Source organism: Eurytemora carolleeae, unplaced genomic scaffold (assembly GCF_000591075.1).
Source record: "Eurytemora carolleeae unplaced genomic scaffold, Eaff_2.0 scaffold656, whole genome shotgun sequence".
NCBI lineage: Eukaryota > Metazoa > Arthropoda > Copepoda > Calanoida > Temoridae > Eurytemora > Eurytemora carolleeae.
Window position 1 is genome coordinate 65334 of NW_019396616.1, and position 20141 is coordinate 85474.

The 20141-nt window shown below is 32.6% G+C and overlaps 2 protein-coding genes across 2 annotated transcripts; one reads left to right on the forward strand and one right to left on the reverse strand.

The window, feature by feature from the left end:
• The first annotated feature begins 2798 nt into the window (after nt 1-2798).
• Nucleotides 2799-5016, forward strand: LOC111706367 (uncharacterized). The gene is made up of 5 exons (XM_023479229.1): nt 2799-2897; nt 3356-3437; nt 3619-3742; nt 4222-4288; nt 4824-5016. Exons 1-5 carry the CDS (start codon nt 2886-2888, stop codon nt 4938-4940), a joined length of 402 nt encoding a protein of 133 aa, XP_023334997.1. The 5' UTR covers nt 2799-2885; the 3' UTR covers nt 4941-5016.
• Nucleotides 5017-10405: 5389 nt separating this feature from the next.
• Nucleotides 10406-19915, reverse strand: LOC111706362 (pikachurin; the record flags this gene model as incomplete). The annotated part of the gene is given in 11 exon segments (XM_023479221.1): nt 10406-11068; nt 11473-11561; nt 11934-11995; nt 12802-12898; nt 14579-14738; nt 15488-15593; nt 16099-16160; nt 16215-16353; nt 18224-18283; nt 18977-19214; nt 19807-19915. Coding segments are annotated over 11 exon segments (1354 nt in total), but the record flags the coding sequence as incomplete, so codon positions are not given.
• Between the last annotated feature and the right edge of the window lie 226 nt (nt 19916-20141).

A 20141-nucleotide genomic window follows, 5' to 3' on the forward strand; every position in this document is an offset into this window, starting at 1 on the left:
TGCGACAAAAAAGCGCTTTTCTTGAGCTATCAATGCCTTAATTAGGACCTGATCTTGCAACTATTAATGTCTCAACCTATTATCAAAGAGAATAGATTAAAAAAGAGCGGTATTAACTCGAAAAAAAATGTAAAACCGCTTTTTTGTTGTACTGCTTTCATACTGCAGGTGTACTTCACACATTTGTCCTTTATAACCTTTTGGGTCCTAAAACATCTTTTATACAAAAAAGTTTTCTGAGTTAGATAAAAGGGTGTACAGAGACTGCTACCAGAGTTTAGTTCCCCTCTTCGAGAATATTAGTTCAGTTGAACATCTCCGATTTGGATCTTTTATCAATGATTTTGTTATTTGATGATTTTTTCGTCAAATTTTTTTTCGTTTATTTTTAATTGTGCATATGCTTATTCTATTGAATAAATTTTGGATTCAATTGAGCGTATAAATAAAGATCTTAAGTTTACGCACAAATATAATCTAATAAGAAAGGCATTATCTAGTGAGTATAGTAGCTGAACCACGTAGACTAAGTTTAATTACTTCTCTTCAACTTAAACCGTTTTTTAAGGGCACAGAGATGGAATTTAAAGAATTTGAGCGGCGGTTTAAATCCGCCAAAACCCGGTTTACACTAAGCGCCGGCTTAAATCTTGAAACATTTGATACAATTTTAAGTGGTACCAACCATATTTAAACCGCGGCTTAAATTTAAACCGCCGCTCAAATTCTTTAATTTCGGCCACAGGACATTTTTCTGGTTACTCAAACCAATAATAAAGACAGAGCACCAATTTGTCTAGTATTATGATAATCTACAAAGTTTGAGAACGATGAAAGACAAAGATAAAGAGAATGAAAGTTTCTATAAAGTTTATTTTATTACATCACGAAAAAGATGAAGAAAGTTTACCCTTTTCTAGTTTTATGTATTCACGTTGATGACGTGATATAGAACTAAAATTTACAGAAAGTTTTTCTAGTTTCTCAGAACAATGCTAAAGAAATTGAGCACCTTCTAATTTTATGTTGATCTACAAAGTTCTAGAACGTTTTTAATAGTTCCAAGAACGACAACATTTTTTTAAGTTACGTAAACGACAAAGTTATAGAGAACAATTTTTATACAGTGACAAAAAGGAAAATTTACATGAACATTTTTCTAGTTACATCATTTTTCTAATAATACAGTGATAACTAGAAAACTCTGGAATAGGAAGACGAGTTTTGGGTTCAAGGTTTGACTTAATTAGTGATTTAATAAGTTACAAGTTAAACTATTTGCTTTGTAACAACATCAAATTCACCTAAGTTTTGCTGTTTTAAGTCTTCTTCCTCTTTCATATAGTTTTCTGTAAAAAACTACAAAGTTAGAGAATGTTTTTAATGTTACAACAACGACAAAATTAGAGATTCGGCTTCATGAACAGAACACCTGATTGCTGAAAGGGACAGACCGGCTATATAAGGTAGTTAAACTGAGTATGCAGAGTTGTGGACAGATTCTTTAGATTTTATTTGAGACATTTAAACGTTTCCACGATGTATAATTACTGAGTTTGAGCGTGGGTACGTTTTCAGAATCGTTTTTTAAATATTAAATAACGACGACGAAAAATAAAGTAAAAAGGATAGAGAAATTATGAAAACAAAAATGTTTAACTACCTTGCCGGTCTGTCCCTTTAAGCGCAACAGCGCGGTGGTGGGGGGGGGGATAGAGAAATTATGAAAACAAAAGTGTACAGTGTCAAATTATCAAGTGGCAAGATAATTAACGGAAGAGATTACGCTGCTTTGTCTGTTTAGATCTATTCTTTAAGAGACTTTTTAATTATAAGAATGATAAATACAATAACTGAACGCAAATACAGGCAACATATCTATCTTAATAAATTGTAATGTGTGATAAGATAAAAATCTATTTTTTTAGTCTTGAGTCATTAATTTTGTCACTTTTTGAGGTTTTCAGATAAAAAAAATTGTTTAAATGTTGCCATTACTATCATTTGTCCCCCCTCCCCCCGTGAAATATTCCTAGCTAAGGGCCTGCTTCAACTATAAGGATGATAAATATAATAAATGATTATGAATAAGAAGAAGAAAAGAAAATTATATAAATGGAATTTTAAAATAAAGAAAACGTTTAAAATTAAGACTCATTAGGAAGAAAAGGTGAAATCAATGAAGATTTAAGAATTGTTTATATATAGTAAGTAAATAAGCAAAAGAATGAAAAAAGCTTATTAGAGCTGCCGTTGTCGTTTTAACTAAGTTTTCATTTTTAGAGGGGAATGCCTGAATCACAATGGTACCCTTTTATCTGATTAAAATTCTGAAATTGCTGGTTTTCTATAACTTGCACAAAGTCTTCAATTCTGACGATTTCTTCGATATCTTTTCATTATAAATGCATAAGTCAATTTTTGAATAGGATCCACTATTGAAAATTATATGTTTTTAAATAGAAAAGCGTAGATTTTTAATTCATTTATTAGGGTACCGTTGTGAATCGGACATATCACGCTATAAATGGAGGGTCACATTAGTTATAACTACGGTCCCTTTCTGAATTCAAAATATAAAAAATGATAAAGAATAAATTTAGGAAAATAGTAAGAATGGATCAGAGATAAATCAAGAAATTATGAATATTGGAAATTATTAGAAAAAGAGAAAAATGCAAATTATAATTTAAAACATGAAATATAGAAAATAGAGAATAAAAAGGAAAAAATATAATATTTAATAATTCATGTCTAAATTGTTCGTACATGTTCTCTGTGTACACAAACCAGTTTTATAAAAATATAAACAACATATTATTAAAATGTAAACACAATTAATCAACAGTTTACTACAGTCTTCCATCACAACCAGTCAAGAGATCATGTCATCTACTGTGAGNAATTCTCCTCTACAAGAGGATACTCACCCTGTTCCAAGGGTTCTAACTCTCCTCCACAAGAGGATAATCTCAACTCTAATGAGTTTAATAACCTGGAGAGAGCAGAAACCTGTTGTTCCAGTTCTAGTTGATCTGCACCACCAATATGAAGTTATACACTACCAATATGAAGTTGCTACTGATGTTCGTCAATTTATAATCCTTTGTTCAATTTCAATCAACCAATTTTAACTTCGCCATTTGTGCAAATATTTCAAAACAATATTATTTTTCTTAAATAAATGTTATAGACTATTTGGGTTTTTTCTGATTTCTTTATTTGTATATTTTCTGACCTTTTTTTAAAGGTCAACAATGTTGTATATTTAGAGATGATGGATATGGTTTTGTGTTATGTTGTATATTTAGATGCTGGATCTGAATCTCTGTGTTTTCATGTTGTATATTTTTAGATGCAGGATCTGGTTCTTTGTGTTCTCATGGTGGCTGTTGTTATCCAAGCTGCTGTGGTTGCTGAGGGGCCAGATGATATAGGTAAGATCTATTAACTCGGGTTTTCAGACATAAATTCTTGGGGAAAAAAGCCACAACTAAATAAACAAACTCTGCAAGATTTTTTCTACTTCACAAGATCACTATTCCCTTTTTAGTGGGTTTTTCAGATTTATTTATTTCTGTATTTAATAGTGCAGTACCATGCTTTTATTTATTTTAGGTGGTCCATCCGGCTGCTGTGACTGGCCTTCATGCTACGATGAGAGAGTGGGCCTTTGTTTGGATACCTGCCTCAGTACCTGGACCCAGTGTCCTCGCAGTCTCTTCCTTATGACCTGTTACAGGTAATCATTTAAGTACCTGGACCCATGCAGTGTCCTCTTAAGTTTCTCCCTCATGACCTGTTGCAGGTAAACTTTTAGTACGTGGACCCAGTGTCCTCGCAGCTTCTTCCTTATGACCTGTTTCAGGTAGACTAGCCTCCGTAATTGGACCTTGTGTCCTCGTAGCCTCTTCCTCATGACCTGTTACAGGTCCCAGTGTCCTTGTAGTTTCTTCCTAATTACCTGTTACAGGTAAACATTAGTTCCTGGACCCAATGTCCTTGCGGCCTCTTCCTTATGACCTATTACAGGTAGACAGCCTCCGTACTTGGACCCAGTGTCCTCTTAGTTTTTCCTAGTGACCTGTTACAGGTAAAATATCTTTGTACCTGGATCTTCTGCCAATTCGGCCCAGCCGTTTGTGCTTAGCTAATTTATATATTTATGAGCGAAGAGCTTTATTATATTATTTGTCTAGATATTAATAACCGTGTGTTTAGTAAATACATGTCTCCCTTCGGTGAACTTCCTCTTCAATGCTTCCCTGATGCTGCCCCACATCTAGAGGTTAATATTTTAGTAAACAGGGTGTCCCACATATAAGATCATTTAGAGCTCTAAATTGTGAATGCAGGCTCTAATCAGAAATTTAAAAACATTTTTTAAAATAAAATGTTAAATGTGAAACGACTGCTAAATTTTTTTTCGTTTTTCATCAGTTCATAGCGTAAAGCTTGGAGATAATCTTATTCAATCATGGGACGCCTTAAACCTCGAGGCTGATAATCAGAAATTTTATTATAAAACTTTTAAACGTTGTTGGAATGTGTGCCAATTGCAATACTTAAAATAAGATTTTGATCGCACGACTTTTACGAATTGTTGAACAGGCCCTCTAAAATATTTGGGTTAATACTTTGTCCTTATATATTCATGTTGTAAGGCTTCAATTTTCCCTTACTCTGACTATCTACCGGATTCAAGAGTTGGTTCAAATTTATTTCTGAAATTAATCAAGGAAAGTGACGCGGTTTTTCAGGATTTGAACCGGCGTGGAGTGATAGTTAAGCGGTATCTCCAAAAAATGAGTTGTTGTATTTAGGTAGCTGAGGAGCTTGGATTGACCGGAACCCCTCAGAAGATTCGTGAAGAACTACATAAGTTTAACGGGAAGAGTTGTCATGTCAAAACTGGAATTTGTCGTCCCACAGCTTCATAGTACTCGCAGATCATAGAGTTTTATTATGATTGTTTTACATTTTTTACAACTGGAAATATAATGTTAATTTTACCTATAACAAGATTTCTTGGTTGTGGTTGTGCCATTGAACTGATAAATACAGCGTCAGCATTGAAAGATGACTTCAAAAGTCGTCTTGGATCTTTGAAAATATTTTAATTGGAAGGTTGTAATAACAAACTCGCCTGCATTTCTCTTGAATCAATTTGATCTGGTTTGCATTTAAGAATTATTTTCACATAAGTTTTATGTATAAATCCTTAATTCTTGTGAGCGACCTCTTTACTTTGAATCCTTGTTCTTTAATCCCTCGAGCTCCTCTAGCACAGCAAAATCTCTTTGGTTATCGTTGCAAAGCAATTTTTAATAATTCAGGACAGAATAGATTCGATATAAATACTGCGTGCTTGAAAGAAATTGCATTGCAATATTTAGAATTGGGTTGAATTTAATGTAAAGCACATTGTTTTTATTGCAAATGCGATTGTAGATCTGACATTCTTGCGTGAACATATATTCATGCTTAGCTTGTTCAAAATTTAGCATTCTCAGAGTAGAACCCTTCTGGGAAAGTATTCTTGCATAAAACTAAGAAAATAAATCAAACATAGTTTTCTCCTTAACAGTTTCACAGTTTCACAAGAGATTTATAAGTTACGGAGTTTATTGATCATGAATCTTATCTGATTTTAGAAGAATTTGACTATGAAGCCAAACTCTCGAAAAATTAAAATACTGTCGCCAGAGTGGTCGGTTGTATACATCACGATATGTTTACGTACGTATCTCACTGTACACTTTTATATAGAGTGATCGTATTTCTAAGGGTTAGTTTTAAGTAGATATATTTGAATATTAGTATTGATAATTAGATAAATCATCGAGGGAGGGAAGCCCTGACGTCATGAGTATCTGACATGCTAACACGAGCCTTCCAGATCTCCTAGGCAAAGCGAGCCACCATCATGCAGTAAGAGCCTACGCTATACAGCTCAGTTTCATTATAACTCTTGGCTTTTACATGTAATATAAAAGTTTTCAGTTTTTTACACAAGTTCAAGAATTTTACTCTAGATTAATGTTGCTATTTGATTGAGGCTGTTTGGAAATTTATCTTAATTGATCTAGTTTATTTTGCTTTAATATTTGAATTATGCAATACTTTTTTAGGAAAAACTATTTAGATTTAGATTACTGTCAAAATTTTGATTGTCTTAATCTGATAATAATTTCGAAAGGTATCGCTTAAATCAAAGCTTATAAAATATCAAATAAAATAACTTTCAGAATTTTTTCTCATTGTTTTCCTTTCTGCATGAAAAAAGATTTATAAACCAATTATAATAATTGATCTTTGATAAACTTTTTATGCCACTTTGTTGAAAAAAAAACAAGAAACAAATTATACATTTCATTTAAAAACCATGAGTTAAAGGAAGCTGTGCTGTATAGCGGAGGCTCGTTAATTGCAAAGCGGAGGCTCCAGAGCCCAAAACTTAAGAAAGTATATCGTTATGAAAACCAGTTTTGAAACCCGGGTTTCACGAATGGGGTAAGGCAGTTTTGTGAATTTCAATATTTTTGTTATGAAATATTATTATATTTAGTTTTTTTCATATTCTCCATTTTTTTCGAATCTCTTAAATCAAAATCTACACAAATGTTAAGACCCCAAGAAGGAAACTCGGGAGTTTCGTTCAATGATACTCTTTTAAATTTCGGGCTCCAGGGAGTAAGGAATAGAAGGAAGATAACTGACGCGGTTCGTCCTACCATAGGATTATACATGCTTCATTTGAATAAGAAATATTTGTCTGATGTACAATTACCGCGTATACAATAACCTATTCTGAATATTTCATATACAAATGGAGTACCCGTCTGCAAAGCATGTGTAATCATATGTTAGGGAGAACCGTGTCAGTTATATCTCCCTTCTATTCCTTACTCCCTGGGAGGCTCTTACTGCATGGCGGAGGCTCAGTCTGCCTAGCAAATCTAGGAGGCTCGTGTCAGCACAGCGGAGGCTTATGGCATCCGATGGGTTCCTTCCCTCGTCCTACGTGGATAGTCTTCATATTATCATATATATTCAGAGCTACAAAATACTTTAGGATTGGTGCCTTAAAGAGAGTGTTTGCGAAAAATAAAAGGGGGTATAGGCTTAATGCGACAAAAAAGCGCTTTTGATCGCTACTAATCTTACTACAATTCACCATTATTTTGTCCGATCACACTTTTTTTCGTCTGGAATTGTTTTCATTCTATTTTAAAGTACTTTACATTATCTTATTCGAATTTTGAGCTACGTCATGTTGTAAATTCTTGATTGAAATATTTTTTTTTCTGTTTTTTTTAAGAAGAACATTTTATGAGGTAAAAAAGGCAAAAAACAATTTATGAACATTTTTATTTAACAATACCTCGAGCAAATCCAAAACACTTGCTTTGCTCCTTACCAAAATCATGTTAATTTTTAGTTGTAGATTCTAAAAATCCCAGCGATTCACCTAAAAGTTGCAGTTTAGGAGTAAAATAAGAAAATAAGAGGAAGTGTGTGGTCCGTACGAAATATAGACGTGGTCTGGACAAAAAATAGATATTTTCCGTTTTGTGCTAAATTGTGCTCAAATATCGGGGTTTTTTTTCAAACAAAATGTATTCCATTTTAAACAAAATCAAATCATTGAATAACATGACGTTGCCTAAATTTGAAGAAAAAATGTGTTATATGATATAATACATCTAAAACACAGAAGCAACCACCCGGAAGAAGGTAGGAAGAAATAATTGAGAATTGTGACATTATTTATGGTGCGGACGCAAAAATTATGTGGTAAGCCACGCCTCTCATGGTTGATAAATAGAAAATTAAGAGCAATATGATTATTGTCTCCTTTCCATCAAGGATAGATATTGTAATTTGTAATTGTTAAAAGGAGAAAGAATATGAAAATTATAAATTATAAACTATTCCTCATATCGTTTTATTTTTAAAAAGTTATAAAAAATAGATTATAAAAACATTGTTAAAAAATGGTAAAAATTTATAAATTTTTAAAATTTTTAAAATTGAATCTTTTACAAATTAAAAATTCTTGGAATTCACGAGAATAAATGAATACAAGAAATTTTCTGTTTTGCAATTTTAAACAATTAGTTAGCATTGATGATTCATAAGATGTAAACGCTTGTATGCCTGGAATCATTATTAAATCTAATGTATGCATTTATTTGATTATCTCAATATATTTACTAGGTCTAGGGATCTTAATGGTTTATGCTTAATGGATATTCTCAATATGGATGGTTCAAGTTTAGGACTTGAGAAATCTAAAAAGGTTCCTATCACTAAATATCAATGCTTTTTGGGTTGGGTTTTTAGCGGAAGCAAATTTTCTTGCAAAAATGAACAAATATGCTTGCGACTTCCGAAAATCTTTTCGCGGAATTCCGCATTAATGCGCAAAAATTGATTTTAAGGAAGCTAGCGCCAATTGTGCGCAATTCCGAGCATTGCACCGCGCAAGATTTGTGCTGAATTTTAGTCAAATTCAATTCGAGCAAAAAGAAAAAAGAAAAAGGAAAACAAACTTACTGAAAGTGTTTTTTATTTCGCAAAATTGCAGAATTTGCACGGAATTTTTCCTGCGTAAAGAAGGGCAAAAAAGCGAAATTTGCGAGAAACCTTTTTTCTTATTTCGCTGAAAACACGGTTTTCAGAATAAAACAACAATAAGCCGATTTCTCGAAACTATAGATTAGTTAACTTTGTCATCTTCATAACAACGAAACAGTATATACTAGGTCTATAATGCTCATCAAAGGCCTGCATATACCAGCCTAGGAAAGGCAAGGCAACTTGGGTTTCCAATTTTTTTTTGGCGAACTTTTGCGCATCTTTTACGCATGAAGCGTAATAAGTTTAGCGCATTTGTGCAAAATTTTTTTGAGATAGACAACTCTGAAACTTGGCCATCACTTAAATATAGACAACTCAGAAACTTTATCCTCACTGAGATAAAGACAACTCAGAAACTTTATCCTCACTGAGATATAGACAACTCAGAAACTTGGTCATCACGTAGATATAGACAACTCAGAAACATTATCCTCACTGAGATCTAGACAACTCAGAAACTTGGTCATCACTGAGATATAGATAACTAAGAAACTTGGTCATCACTGAGATATAGACAATTCAGAAACTTGGTCATCACTGAGATATAGACAACTAAGAAAATTTATCCTCACTGAGATAAAGACAACTCAGAAACTTTATCCTCACTGAGATAAAGACAACTAAGAAACTTGGTCATCACGGAGATAAAGACAACTCAGAAACTTTATCCTCACTGAGATCTAGACAACTCAGAAACTTGGTCATCACTGAGATATAGATAACTCAGAAANATCCGGATCCAGGAAGCCAAAATCTTATTGATCAAACTGATCCGGATCCTGAGCATTGAATATAAACAAGGAGAGGGATGTCTACATTTTACTATGACGTATTAGATCAGGAACTAATTTTATTGTAAACAATAGTAAAGCTTAACATTTCTTTTGGGCCTGTACGGTCACGGTTGCATTGTTAAAAATATAGTTAGATCTCTCTTTATACAGTGATCGGCGATTATAACAATACAATAAAGACGACTTTTTACTAATCATGCGTTGATCCCTAACAAACATTTTTCAAATTACAAGTTTACAAGTACACAAAGAGAAGCTTTTAATTGACAACTTCGCGTTGTTTAAACGTTTAAGTGTTTCTGCTGTTTGAAAGCTTGGTAGAAATGAAAATTAAAATAGAGTCCCGAGCAGAAGAGGTAACTGGCTCCCCACCGTTCAGTGCAACCATACAATCCTATACAGGTAACCATGCCAATAAATATCTATAAACATTTAGGAGATTCAAGTTATAAAGATTTTGGCTTGAATTCTGGGTAATCCTTGAGATAAGTATCATCTAATCTATTCAAACCATCTTCATACCAATGAAAAAGCGCACCTTGAGCTAAAGTTTACATCATATTGAAATTTGTGCGGTCCCAACAGAACTTAAGTCGCGTGTTTCCCTTTCTTCAGAGTGGTTTACTCAACTTAAAACCAGTATCAGTCGCTTAGTTTCTAGCATCCGTCGTATTTGGAGACAATCCTGTTTAAGGAAGTTTCTATAATTACTGTTTCGTGTTTTATCGTTTTTTGAAGATTTGAGAGTACTGAGAGATGAGATAACACTACACTTCGTGAACACATGCTGGAGATTTCAATGCTATGACCTGGAAAAGATAGATAGATAGATAGATAGATAGATAGATAGATAGATAGATAGATAGATAGATAGATAGATAGATAGATAGATAGATAGATAGATAGATTGATTGATAGATAGATAGATAGATTTACATTTATTTAAGTGAAAAATACTGAAGTTTAAATAATATAAATCACAGCCCGCAGGAAATACATACAGTGATAACCAGAAAACTCTGGAAAATGAACACGACTTCTAAACATAATTTATGACTTTAAATAGTGCAATGAACATGACGTGACACACCACTATTGTGCGGTGTAATATTGCTCAATTGACTTACTAAGTGATTTAATAAGTTACCAGAAAAACTATTTGCTTTGTAACCACATCAAATAAAATTTATTATTGCTTTAATGTCGTCTTTATATTCTGCAGTTTTCTGGTTATCACTGTATAATAAACTTTACAACAATGTTTACATACAGTTGGTTATTTTCTCAACAATTTGTACAGATTTAAACAGAAAAAATATCCATTTTCCATTTTTATGTTTGGAGCTATAACTGTTTGAACATTAAACAGGTTTTTGGTAGGATCGAAAAAGAATGTTCATTAGTTGATTGTGTATTTGTATCTTTTGTACTCCTTTTTATTCTTCAAAAACGGGATCTGAACTTTGGAGAAATATTTTCGTTTCTTATGTCCTCTCTTCTCCTTTTTCCTCTTGTTACACCTCCTTCCCCTGAACCCTTGTGGGCAGGAGCACCTAGGTTTTGAGCTCCTTAAGGAGCAGGTTCCCCCGTGCTTACAGGAGAACCTGGAGCACGCCAGCTCAGAGCACTCACTGCAAACCAAGCACAAACTTTATTATTTAAAATAAAAATTCAGTGATGATGGTTTAAAGGAATTGAGTCTTTGCCACAAACTTGGATTTTTAAATCCCAATTTCTTTAAAACCAAATGTCGTAGACGGTAGATATTTCAAACTATGAATTCTGGTGGATCAAACAATGTAAGTTTGAAATATGAAAGGTATGCATCATCATCTGGTTGTTGAGATTTAGATATTATAAAATTGGGATTTTTGGCAAAAACTAAATTCTTTTTGCAAAAAAATCATTCAAATTTGTTATGTCAATCAGTATAGGAATCAGTATAGGAATCAGTATAGGAATGATAAAAAATTAGGGGGAAAAAAGAATTTTTGGAATTTTGTTTCTTTTCTTGAGTTTAAAGTGCAAGGTTTTCCTAATATTGTGAGATGAAAGAAGTAGCGGCTCAGAGTCTGAAACTAAACTTATCCCTCTCCCCCTCGTTCCAACCTCACGTATACAGCCCTACATATATTTATATTACTATGTGAAGAGCTCAGCGATGCCCGTGGAATAAAAAAATCGAATTTTGAAAGAAAAAAATTATGAAGAAAAAAATTTCAGCCCATTCAGTCCAGCCGTTAAGTCAGTTATAGCTGACATATATAAATATACAGTGCAAAATATATATATATATGGGCGAAGAGCTTAAGTATATAGATATATATTTAGTTTGAATTAAATTGAATTAAAGAATTATGTAGAAACTGTAGAATAGGGGTACATTACCGCACCTCAACCCCGTGAGGTTAAAAAAGCAAATTCCTTTCATATACGAGGGGGATGGGCCGGGGNTATCACTATTTCTATCCCACCAAGTACAATATTATTTAATACCTGAAAATTCTCTGTAGTTCCAACCATACCGAATATCCCGGAAAAGTTAGAAGCTGGAATACCTAAGAATAGCATTTACATTAGATTTATAAATTATATTTTTAGTTAAACCATTTTTAAAACGTAAAACTGTTAGACCCTCTGAAAAAAAACATTCTAAACCAGGACACTTGGTGACTAGTTTAAAATGTCTCTTCCTATTAGGTAAGTATGTTTGATACCAAAGAGAATAATGAAAAATAGAATATTACAGTCATGTTATAGTAAAATTGTTTTTAAGGTAAAGTATAGTTGAGTAAAACTTTTCACCAACTGTATACCATACAATATTAGCTCCGATACCCAGTTTTTCCTCAGATACCATATGTTACTTTGATACCTAGCAATAACTCCAATAACCACTAATCAGCATTACCTCCAATACCCAGTATTACCTCCTTACCCAGTATCACCTCCGACACCCAGCATTACCTCCGACACCCAATATTAACTCCGATACCCAGTATTACCTCCGACACCCAACATTACCTCCGACACCCAGCATTACCTCCGACACGCAATATTACCTCGGTTTTGCAGTCTTACCTTTGTTACCCAGCCTTACCTCACATTCCCAGCATTACCGCCGATGCCCAGTATTACCTACGATACCCAGTATTACCGCCGATGCCCAGTATTACTTCCGATACCCAGTATTACCTCCGATACCCAGTATTACCTCCGATACCCAGTATCACTTCCGATACCCAAAATTACCTCCGATACCCAGTATTACTTCCGATACCCAGTATTACCTCATACCCAGTGTCACCTCCGATACCCAGTATTACCTCCGATACCCAGTATTACCTCCGATACCCAGTATTACCTCCGATAAACGCATAGCTGCGTAAGTTTAATGATTTGTTTCTGCCCCGAGCAGAAGAGGTAACTGGCTCCCCACCGTTCAGTGCAACCATACAATCCTATACAGGTAACCATGCCAATAAATTCATGCTTAATAATTCCATTTAGATCAAAAATGTGCAAACATAACTTTGACAAAACAAAGGTTGAATTGGCTACTTATGTAAAAAAGTTAAACAAGTTTAAGTCCTTCAGGAAAAACTATGCTCAATAAATTGTTAATAAAAGAGAAATATAAAGGACTTTGAAGAAGTTTTTTAACTTTAATAATTTGTTTTAATGAAGTTTTACAATATTTTTAAATATTAATATGATATCAGATGAAAATATTTAGAGATTTCTATATTTCTTGTTCTTCATTTTCTTCTTTTTTTTTAACTTTAATAATTTATTTTAATTAAGTTTTACAATATTTTTAAATATCAGATAAAAATATTTAGAGATTTCTTATATTTCTTGTTCTTCATTTTCTTCTTGTTCGTACATCTTCATGCTTTCTATATATGAGGATGTTTATCTGTTTTTTTTACTGAATAATAAATTGAATAGCTTTATATGCTGCATATAAATGTAAATAGCCTTAGTTTAATGTACTTCATATAAATGTAAACAACCCTAGCTGTATGTACTGCATAAAAACATAAACAACCCTAGTTTTATGTACTGCATATAAATGAAAAAAGCCCTAGTTTAATGTACTTCATACTAATGTAAACTAACCTAGCTTTGTGTACTGCATATGAATATTAACAACCCTAGCTTAATGTACTGCATATAAACATAAACAACCCTAGTTTTATGTACTGCATATAAATGTAAACAACCTGAGTTTAATGTACTTTATATAAATTTAAACTAACCTAGCTTTATGTACTGCATATAAATGGAAACAGCCCTTCCTTTATGTACTGCATATAAATATTAACAACCCTAGCTTTATGTACTGCATATAAATGTAAACAAACCTCGCTGTATGTACTGAATATAAATGTAAACAAACCTAGCTGTATGTACTGCAAAGTATGTTAACAAACCTCGCTTTATGTACTGCATAAGAATGTAAACAATTCCCTTGTTTTATGTGTGCTGCAAACATAGAGAATAGAATATATATTAGAGGGGAATTTAGAAATCTCTCGGTATGAATTTTTTCAGTCCCTTTCAGCCTGAAAGGGAGTTCAAAGTGTACAAATCATGTAAATGTTCACAAATTATATGCAGTAGAGTACATTAATACAGTATGTTCCCTAGACTATTCATTTCAATTTTGAATTTTTTAAACTGTTAAATAAACTTTATAATGAATTAGGTGAATAAAAAACATCATTTGATTTATAGTTATAACGGAAAATAATCGTTTGTAAAGTGGAAGGCATAGAGTCTATGTGAAATGATCATTGGTCAATTATGAAACCAGCCTATTTCATAATTTGGTTTTCGTTTAACAATAATTTTAGATTTTCTATAAAATGATATCCCATGGCCCAAAAGGTTATATAGCATAAATATGTGAAGTACAACTGCAGTATGGAAACAGTAAAACAAAATAATTCCCCTCTAATATATATTCTATTCTCTATGGCTGCAAAAGAAGGTATAGAACCCTAGTTTTATGAAATGTATGTATATCAATTTTAACACCTGTAGATTTAAATACTGCAAACAAAAATACTCTTGTTATGATGCACCAAATAACAGTTTTATAGTGCACTGAAAAAAACAAATTTGACTAGGCCTACCTGTCTATATCGTTTGACCGCTAGTTTATTCCAGGCTCCCAGGTTAACCGGCGTACTAGAGGTCAAGGTGACCGGTCCTGATCCAAGGTCGTATTTGACCTCCACGTGACCTTTCTTCAGGTAGATTGAGAAGAAGTCGCCTTTTCCATTCTGATTCTGCCTAGAAACAAATTACGATTAAAAATAGAAGAGAAAAGTTAAATTTCAATAAAGGCATTTCAATGTTTTTTAATGGTTTAATAGTTAAAATAGTTTTAATCCACACCAGAAACTAAAACATTGCTAAGGCCTGTTGATCTTTGATGATGTTTCATTTATATTATTATTTATTAATAAAATGACTCTCTACGTCATTTATGAAACGATAGTTATCTTTACAATATTTACTTTGTTTAAATCTGAAAACTAATTTCATTTCTAATTTCTATGCCTATTTCCAAACTTTCTTCTATCGAGATTGAAAGGTGAAGATAGAAAAAATATTGGACTACTAAGGGACTGTTTATCAATTTTTAAGGAGTAAACCGAAAGAACCAAGACTTATTAAATAAGAATTTTGAAACTAAAGTTTTATATACAGTTATCGGTGACTATGTCAATACATTAAAGACTACTTTTTATTGATAATGCTTTGATTTACAAGTAACCAAAGAGAAGCTTTTAATTGACAACTTCGCGTTGTTTAAACGTTTAAGTGTTTCTGCTGTTTGAAAGCTTGGTAGAAATGAAAATTAAAATAGAGTGTAGTTTTTAGTGAACTGGTATATACGACAAGGGATTTACAAAACAGGAAAAAAGCATGGTTTCTTCGACGGCAAAGCTTGGAAAATCTTATTTATATAAGAAATGCATTTGAAGCTTCCTTTCGAATTCTAGAACATTCCCGTTGAAGTAAAAAAAATAGTTTACCGAGCTATAAGGAGAATACCATCAGGAGAATATGGTTTAATTTCCAGATCTAGTGTTGTACTCGTTACAGAGCTAGGGAGGTATCTTAGGGTCACATAGCTAGCACCTTAATAATCAATGGATAGCTTAGATAAAAAAACATAATAAAAATGTGCTGTTCTTTATAAAGCGGAATTTATTAATAATTGATTGAAAACTTGACAGTCGTCTTTAACTGAATGGAGAAGCAGAGATTAGAGATAAGTAGGGTTTCTATGCGCAAAAAGTTTTTATTCAATTTCAGAAAAGTTTGTCAATATTTTGTCAAAAATTAACTTGAATAAAAATTAAAATTTAATTATTTGTTATTTTTTACAAACTAGTCTTTAAGACAATGAACAAATATTGCTATACTTGCGGTAAGTTAGCGCAACGATCTGCAAAGTAATATTATTCTGATAACGGGACTGAAAAATATTTTGTGTCCTATTAATCCGATTTTTGTTGTTGCATGGAACAATATGAATTTTGAATTTGTACAGGGTAAATAAGCCAGCTATTTTTACACAATTGCGAATAAAAACCCTCCTGGGAAGACTGTCAAAAAGTAAATAAATGTTATTTGTTTTTACCTGAAAATCCGGCCTCTTGAACTTGTTTAGCCTTCTCACAGTATTTACCACTTCGATCTGAACTGAAAAAAAAATGTTTTCCTTTTTCAGAATATTTTTTGCAGTACAGTACATACCTGCAGTAGCATGTAAATGTTCCATCATGTTCCTCACATGTACCCCCTGCCTCACACGGTGTGTACATACAGGGCCCGGGGTACATAATTTTGCATGAGTAAGGAGACTCCTGTACATATCCTCCCTTACATTCACACACTGAATTATTTAATAGGTCAGGGTTTATCTATTAAAGGAAAAGTTTTATCATGTTTTACTAGCACGTGTTTTGACAGCTCATGAACATTAAAGTTTTCCGTAGGATTTCCAGCGAACGGAAACTTTTGCGAAAAAATTTTCGTTCGTATTTCGCGAACTTTTTTGCAAAGCTTCACAATTTTTCGCGAAAATTGCAGTCGCGAAAGTGTTGTAGCTGCAACAATTAATTCTCTGCTCTGAGAGCTCAGCATAAGAGGTTTTGTTGGCAACCCTGTAGCTACCATAGGCACAGGGCATGCCAACCGTAATTATTTTTTCTGGCTACTTTGCTTTTTTTTTAGCATATCATCATATACAGCAATTCTTTCAGTGGTGGTCCAGTTCCCGATACTTATGATTCTACTTTTAAAAACTGATATTTTTTTAAAACCTGTTTTTTTTGATTCTTAGAAAATGTAGCAAAGGAAGCCTTGTGCTAATTGTGAAGTGTATACTACAAAACTATTTTCTGATTGAAGATATTTTAACTTTTGGTAAATGAGAATATTAAATTCTGGTCTTTATCATGATTTTTGTAAAAGAATAACGTTTTCACAAAAAAAAAATTATTAGAGATGGACTTGTAAAACTTTACTGAAGGAAGATGACAGTTAGACTGAATTAGTAGAACTTTTTCTTCTATAACAGCATGTAAAACAGAAATAATACATATATACAGCAGGGTTTCCAGTCGTAATTACGTTACTTTCTTTCACTTCCGCAGGAGCATTTCGCGTAATTACGCGTTTATTACGCTTACGAAAGAAAGTCTAGTTTCGCTTAATTAATGAGTAATTAAGCGAAATTACGTAAAACGAAACAATTCTGTAATAAATAAAGTACATATTAAACATATTTTGACTATTTTATGAACATTTTTTTTCAAACAAGGAAGATAAACTTAAGAAAGTAGGTTGAAATATTAACAAGTCGTCGAAAATTGAAAATTTATAGATAATGTATTTTTTTTTGATAAAAATAAATTGTTGGCCCTTTGTTAAACTTTTTAGTTGTCGAACGTGAAAATTAAATCAGCATAGTATTGGCTGAAATTTCTGATTCAACTTGCGTGACATTATTTTCCGTGTAAGTTAGTTGTTTTATTTAAATTAAAGTTAAAACTTCAAAATTTCATGTATGTAATTATTGGAAAGTTTCGCAAAATTACTTTGTAGAAATTACGCGAAATTACGGCGTAATTTCGCGAAATTGAAGTTTCACTAATTATGTGTAATTAATACAAAATTTCGCGAAATTACCTCGTAGAAATTACGCGAAATTACGCCGTAATTACGCGTAATTATAGTTTTGCTTATTACTCGTAATCATTACGAAATTTCGCGTAATTACGTTGTAGAAATTACGCGAAATTACGCCGTAATTACGCGTAATTATAGTTTCGCTTATTACGCATAAGCATTACGAAATTTCGCGAAATTACGTTGTAGAAATTACGCGAAATTACGCCGTAATTTCGCGAAATGGATATTTCCCCAATTACGCGTAATCCTGCGAAATTACACGAAATGAAAATTATTACGCGTAACTGCACGCAATTACGCGTAAGAGAATAATCTATTACGTTGGAAACCCTAATATACAGTGATCGGCTATATTATCAATACAATGATGACGACTTTTGTATTTAAGTTTTGATGGTTAACAAGTTTTTTCTAATTTAAAATTTGCAAGGAATTAAGCTTTTCTAATTGCCATCTTGGCTTTATTTTCATGTTATGTGTATCCAATTTTTAAAATATATAAATCGAAAGTCGTCTTCATTGGATTGGTATATTCGACGACAATTGTATGAAAAAAATAAAATATGAACCTGATGAGATACATGTTGAATCTCTAGCTGAACAATCACTATCCCGATTACATAAATTACCTGGAATTAAATATTTAATAATTAACCCAGAGATATGGAACTCTTATTGTATTGTGGAAATTGAGATCAATGCTTGATCTCGACATTTTATAATTTTTATTAGATGGTATGATCGTTTCCCGAAGAATTGACTGAAGTGAAGAGATTAAGCGTTGATCCTCCAATTGATAGTACCCACAGTGGATAACGAGATTAAGCAATCGGGATTATGAGTATCAAACACAAAATTTCAAAGCTTAGGTGTAATTTTTTCATTTTCTCAATACTGAAAACTCATACTTCTAGGGGTCAAAGTGTACTTCAATGATAAGCGGGGTGGTTTGGTGTTTTAATGGATTTCATAATACAGTGTAAAATAACTCCGGGAATGGAACTATTTGAACAACAATATTTCACTGAGCAATAAATCAATATATCATATTGATGAGAACTGAAGAAGGACATGAGAAGGACTAAACTAACTTAAATTTCTCTCTACAGAACTCATGTACACCACAAGTACTCAATGACATAATAACAGCCAATGTTCACAACCGACCTAGTTAATCTATATAATAGGAATATCTTTAAAACATCTCTGTACATTTATATCTTTTAAGATGAAAAATGTCGTCTTATGCACAATCTATCTTTATCTATGGTAACCATGCAACGTCTAAAGAATTAAATAAGCATTAATATCCGTTTAATTACCTAGAGTTCCAAATACAGATATCGCATTTCGAGTGCGGTCTGACATATATCCGTCATTCATTTCAACACTGTGGCTGAAAGGCATCATTGCCTTCCCTTCCTCGCTCTCTCCGCGTCTGTTGCTACGCCCTCTCCCCCTCAAAGCAACCCCTTTCTCTATATTTGGTTGAAAGAGGTTCCCGTCCCTATGTTGCCCCGCCTCCCTGGATTCTCTGCACGACAGCTCATTACTGCCTCCCTAACAAACAACAAGAGAATACAGTGAGAACCAGAAAACTCTGGAATAGAAAGACAATTAAAGCAATTATCAAGTGTGATTAATGCTGTTTCACTAGTAACTAGTTTCACTAGTAACTTATTAAATTACTTATTGAGTGAAATGGGTTTGTTTGCACTGAACAATTGCTCATGGTTCATGTTCATTGGACCATTTAAAATCATACTTCGAGTCCTGTTCCAGAGCTTTGGTTATCACTGTAGGAAAATTTATAAAAATGGTATTTATGTTTTAGATAATGTTGTAACAGTACAATTTGTTATGTGATGCCTTTTCTTAAAGGTTTACCGACACATTAGTTCACAATCTCTTTCAGAATCGTATCTTGAATTGCTGTTAAGATTTTGCGACCTTAATGCTTCTTGTATTTTCATTTTGCAATCAAAAATTAAATGATAAAAAAATTTCGGTTACATAAAAAGATTTTAAACTTATTTATCTTGTCAATAGCTTTTATGTAAGTTTGAAAACATACAATATTTAAATTAAATTGAAAACTTTAGTTTGATGTGTGTTGTGTAGTATTGGTTTACATTATTAACAAGTATTATACCTGGCAAACCTGGCATGTATGGCCGGCATACCCAGGTAGACACCGACACTGACCGGTCAACCGGTCACATACTGAACCTTCAGATCCGTACTTAGAGCATAGACAGGGCCTGTAGATTATACTCATTATTATCATTCTAACCATCATCATAATTATCATATATCATTGTTATTGGTGTTACTATTGTCATTATTTTTTTATTATCATTATTATTATTAATATTATTGATAATATTATTATTACTATTGTCATTATTATCATTACCATTATTATTATTATTATTTATTATTATTATTATTATTATTATTATTATTATTGTTATTATAATTATTATT

Coding starts and splice junctions, on each gene's coding strand:
- LOC111706367 (XM_023479229.1), top strand. Junction 3,438..3,618: donor TGAGGGGCCAGATGATATAG/GTAAGATCTATT, acceptor TATTTATTTTAG/GTGGTCCATCCGGCTGCTGT. Junction 4,289..4,823: donor ATGCTGCCCCACATCTAGAG/GTTAATATTTTA, acceptor TGTTGTATTTAG/GTAGCTGAGGAGCTTGGATT.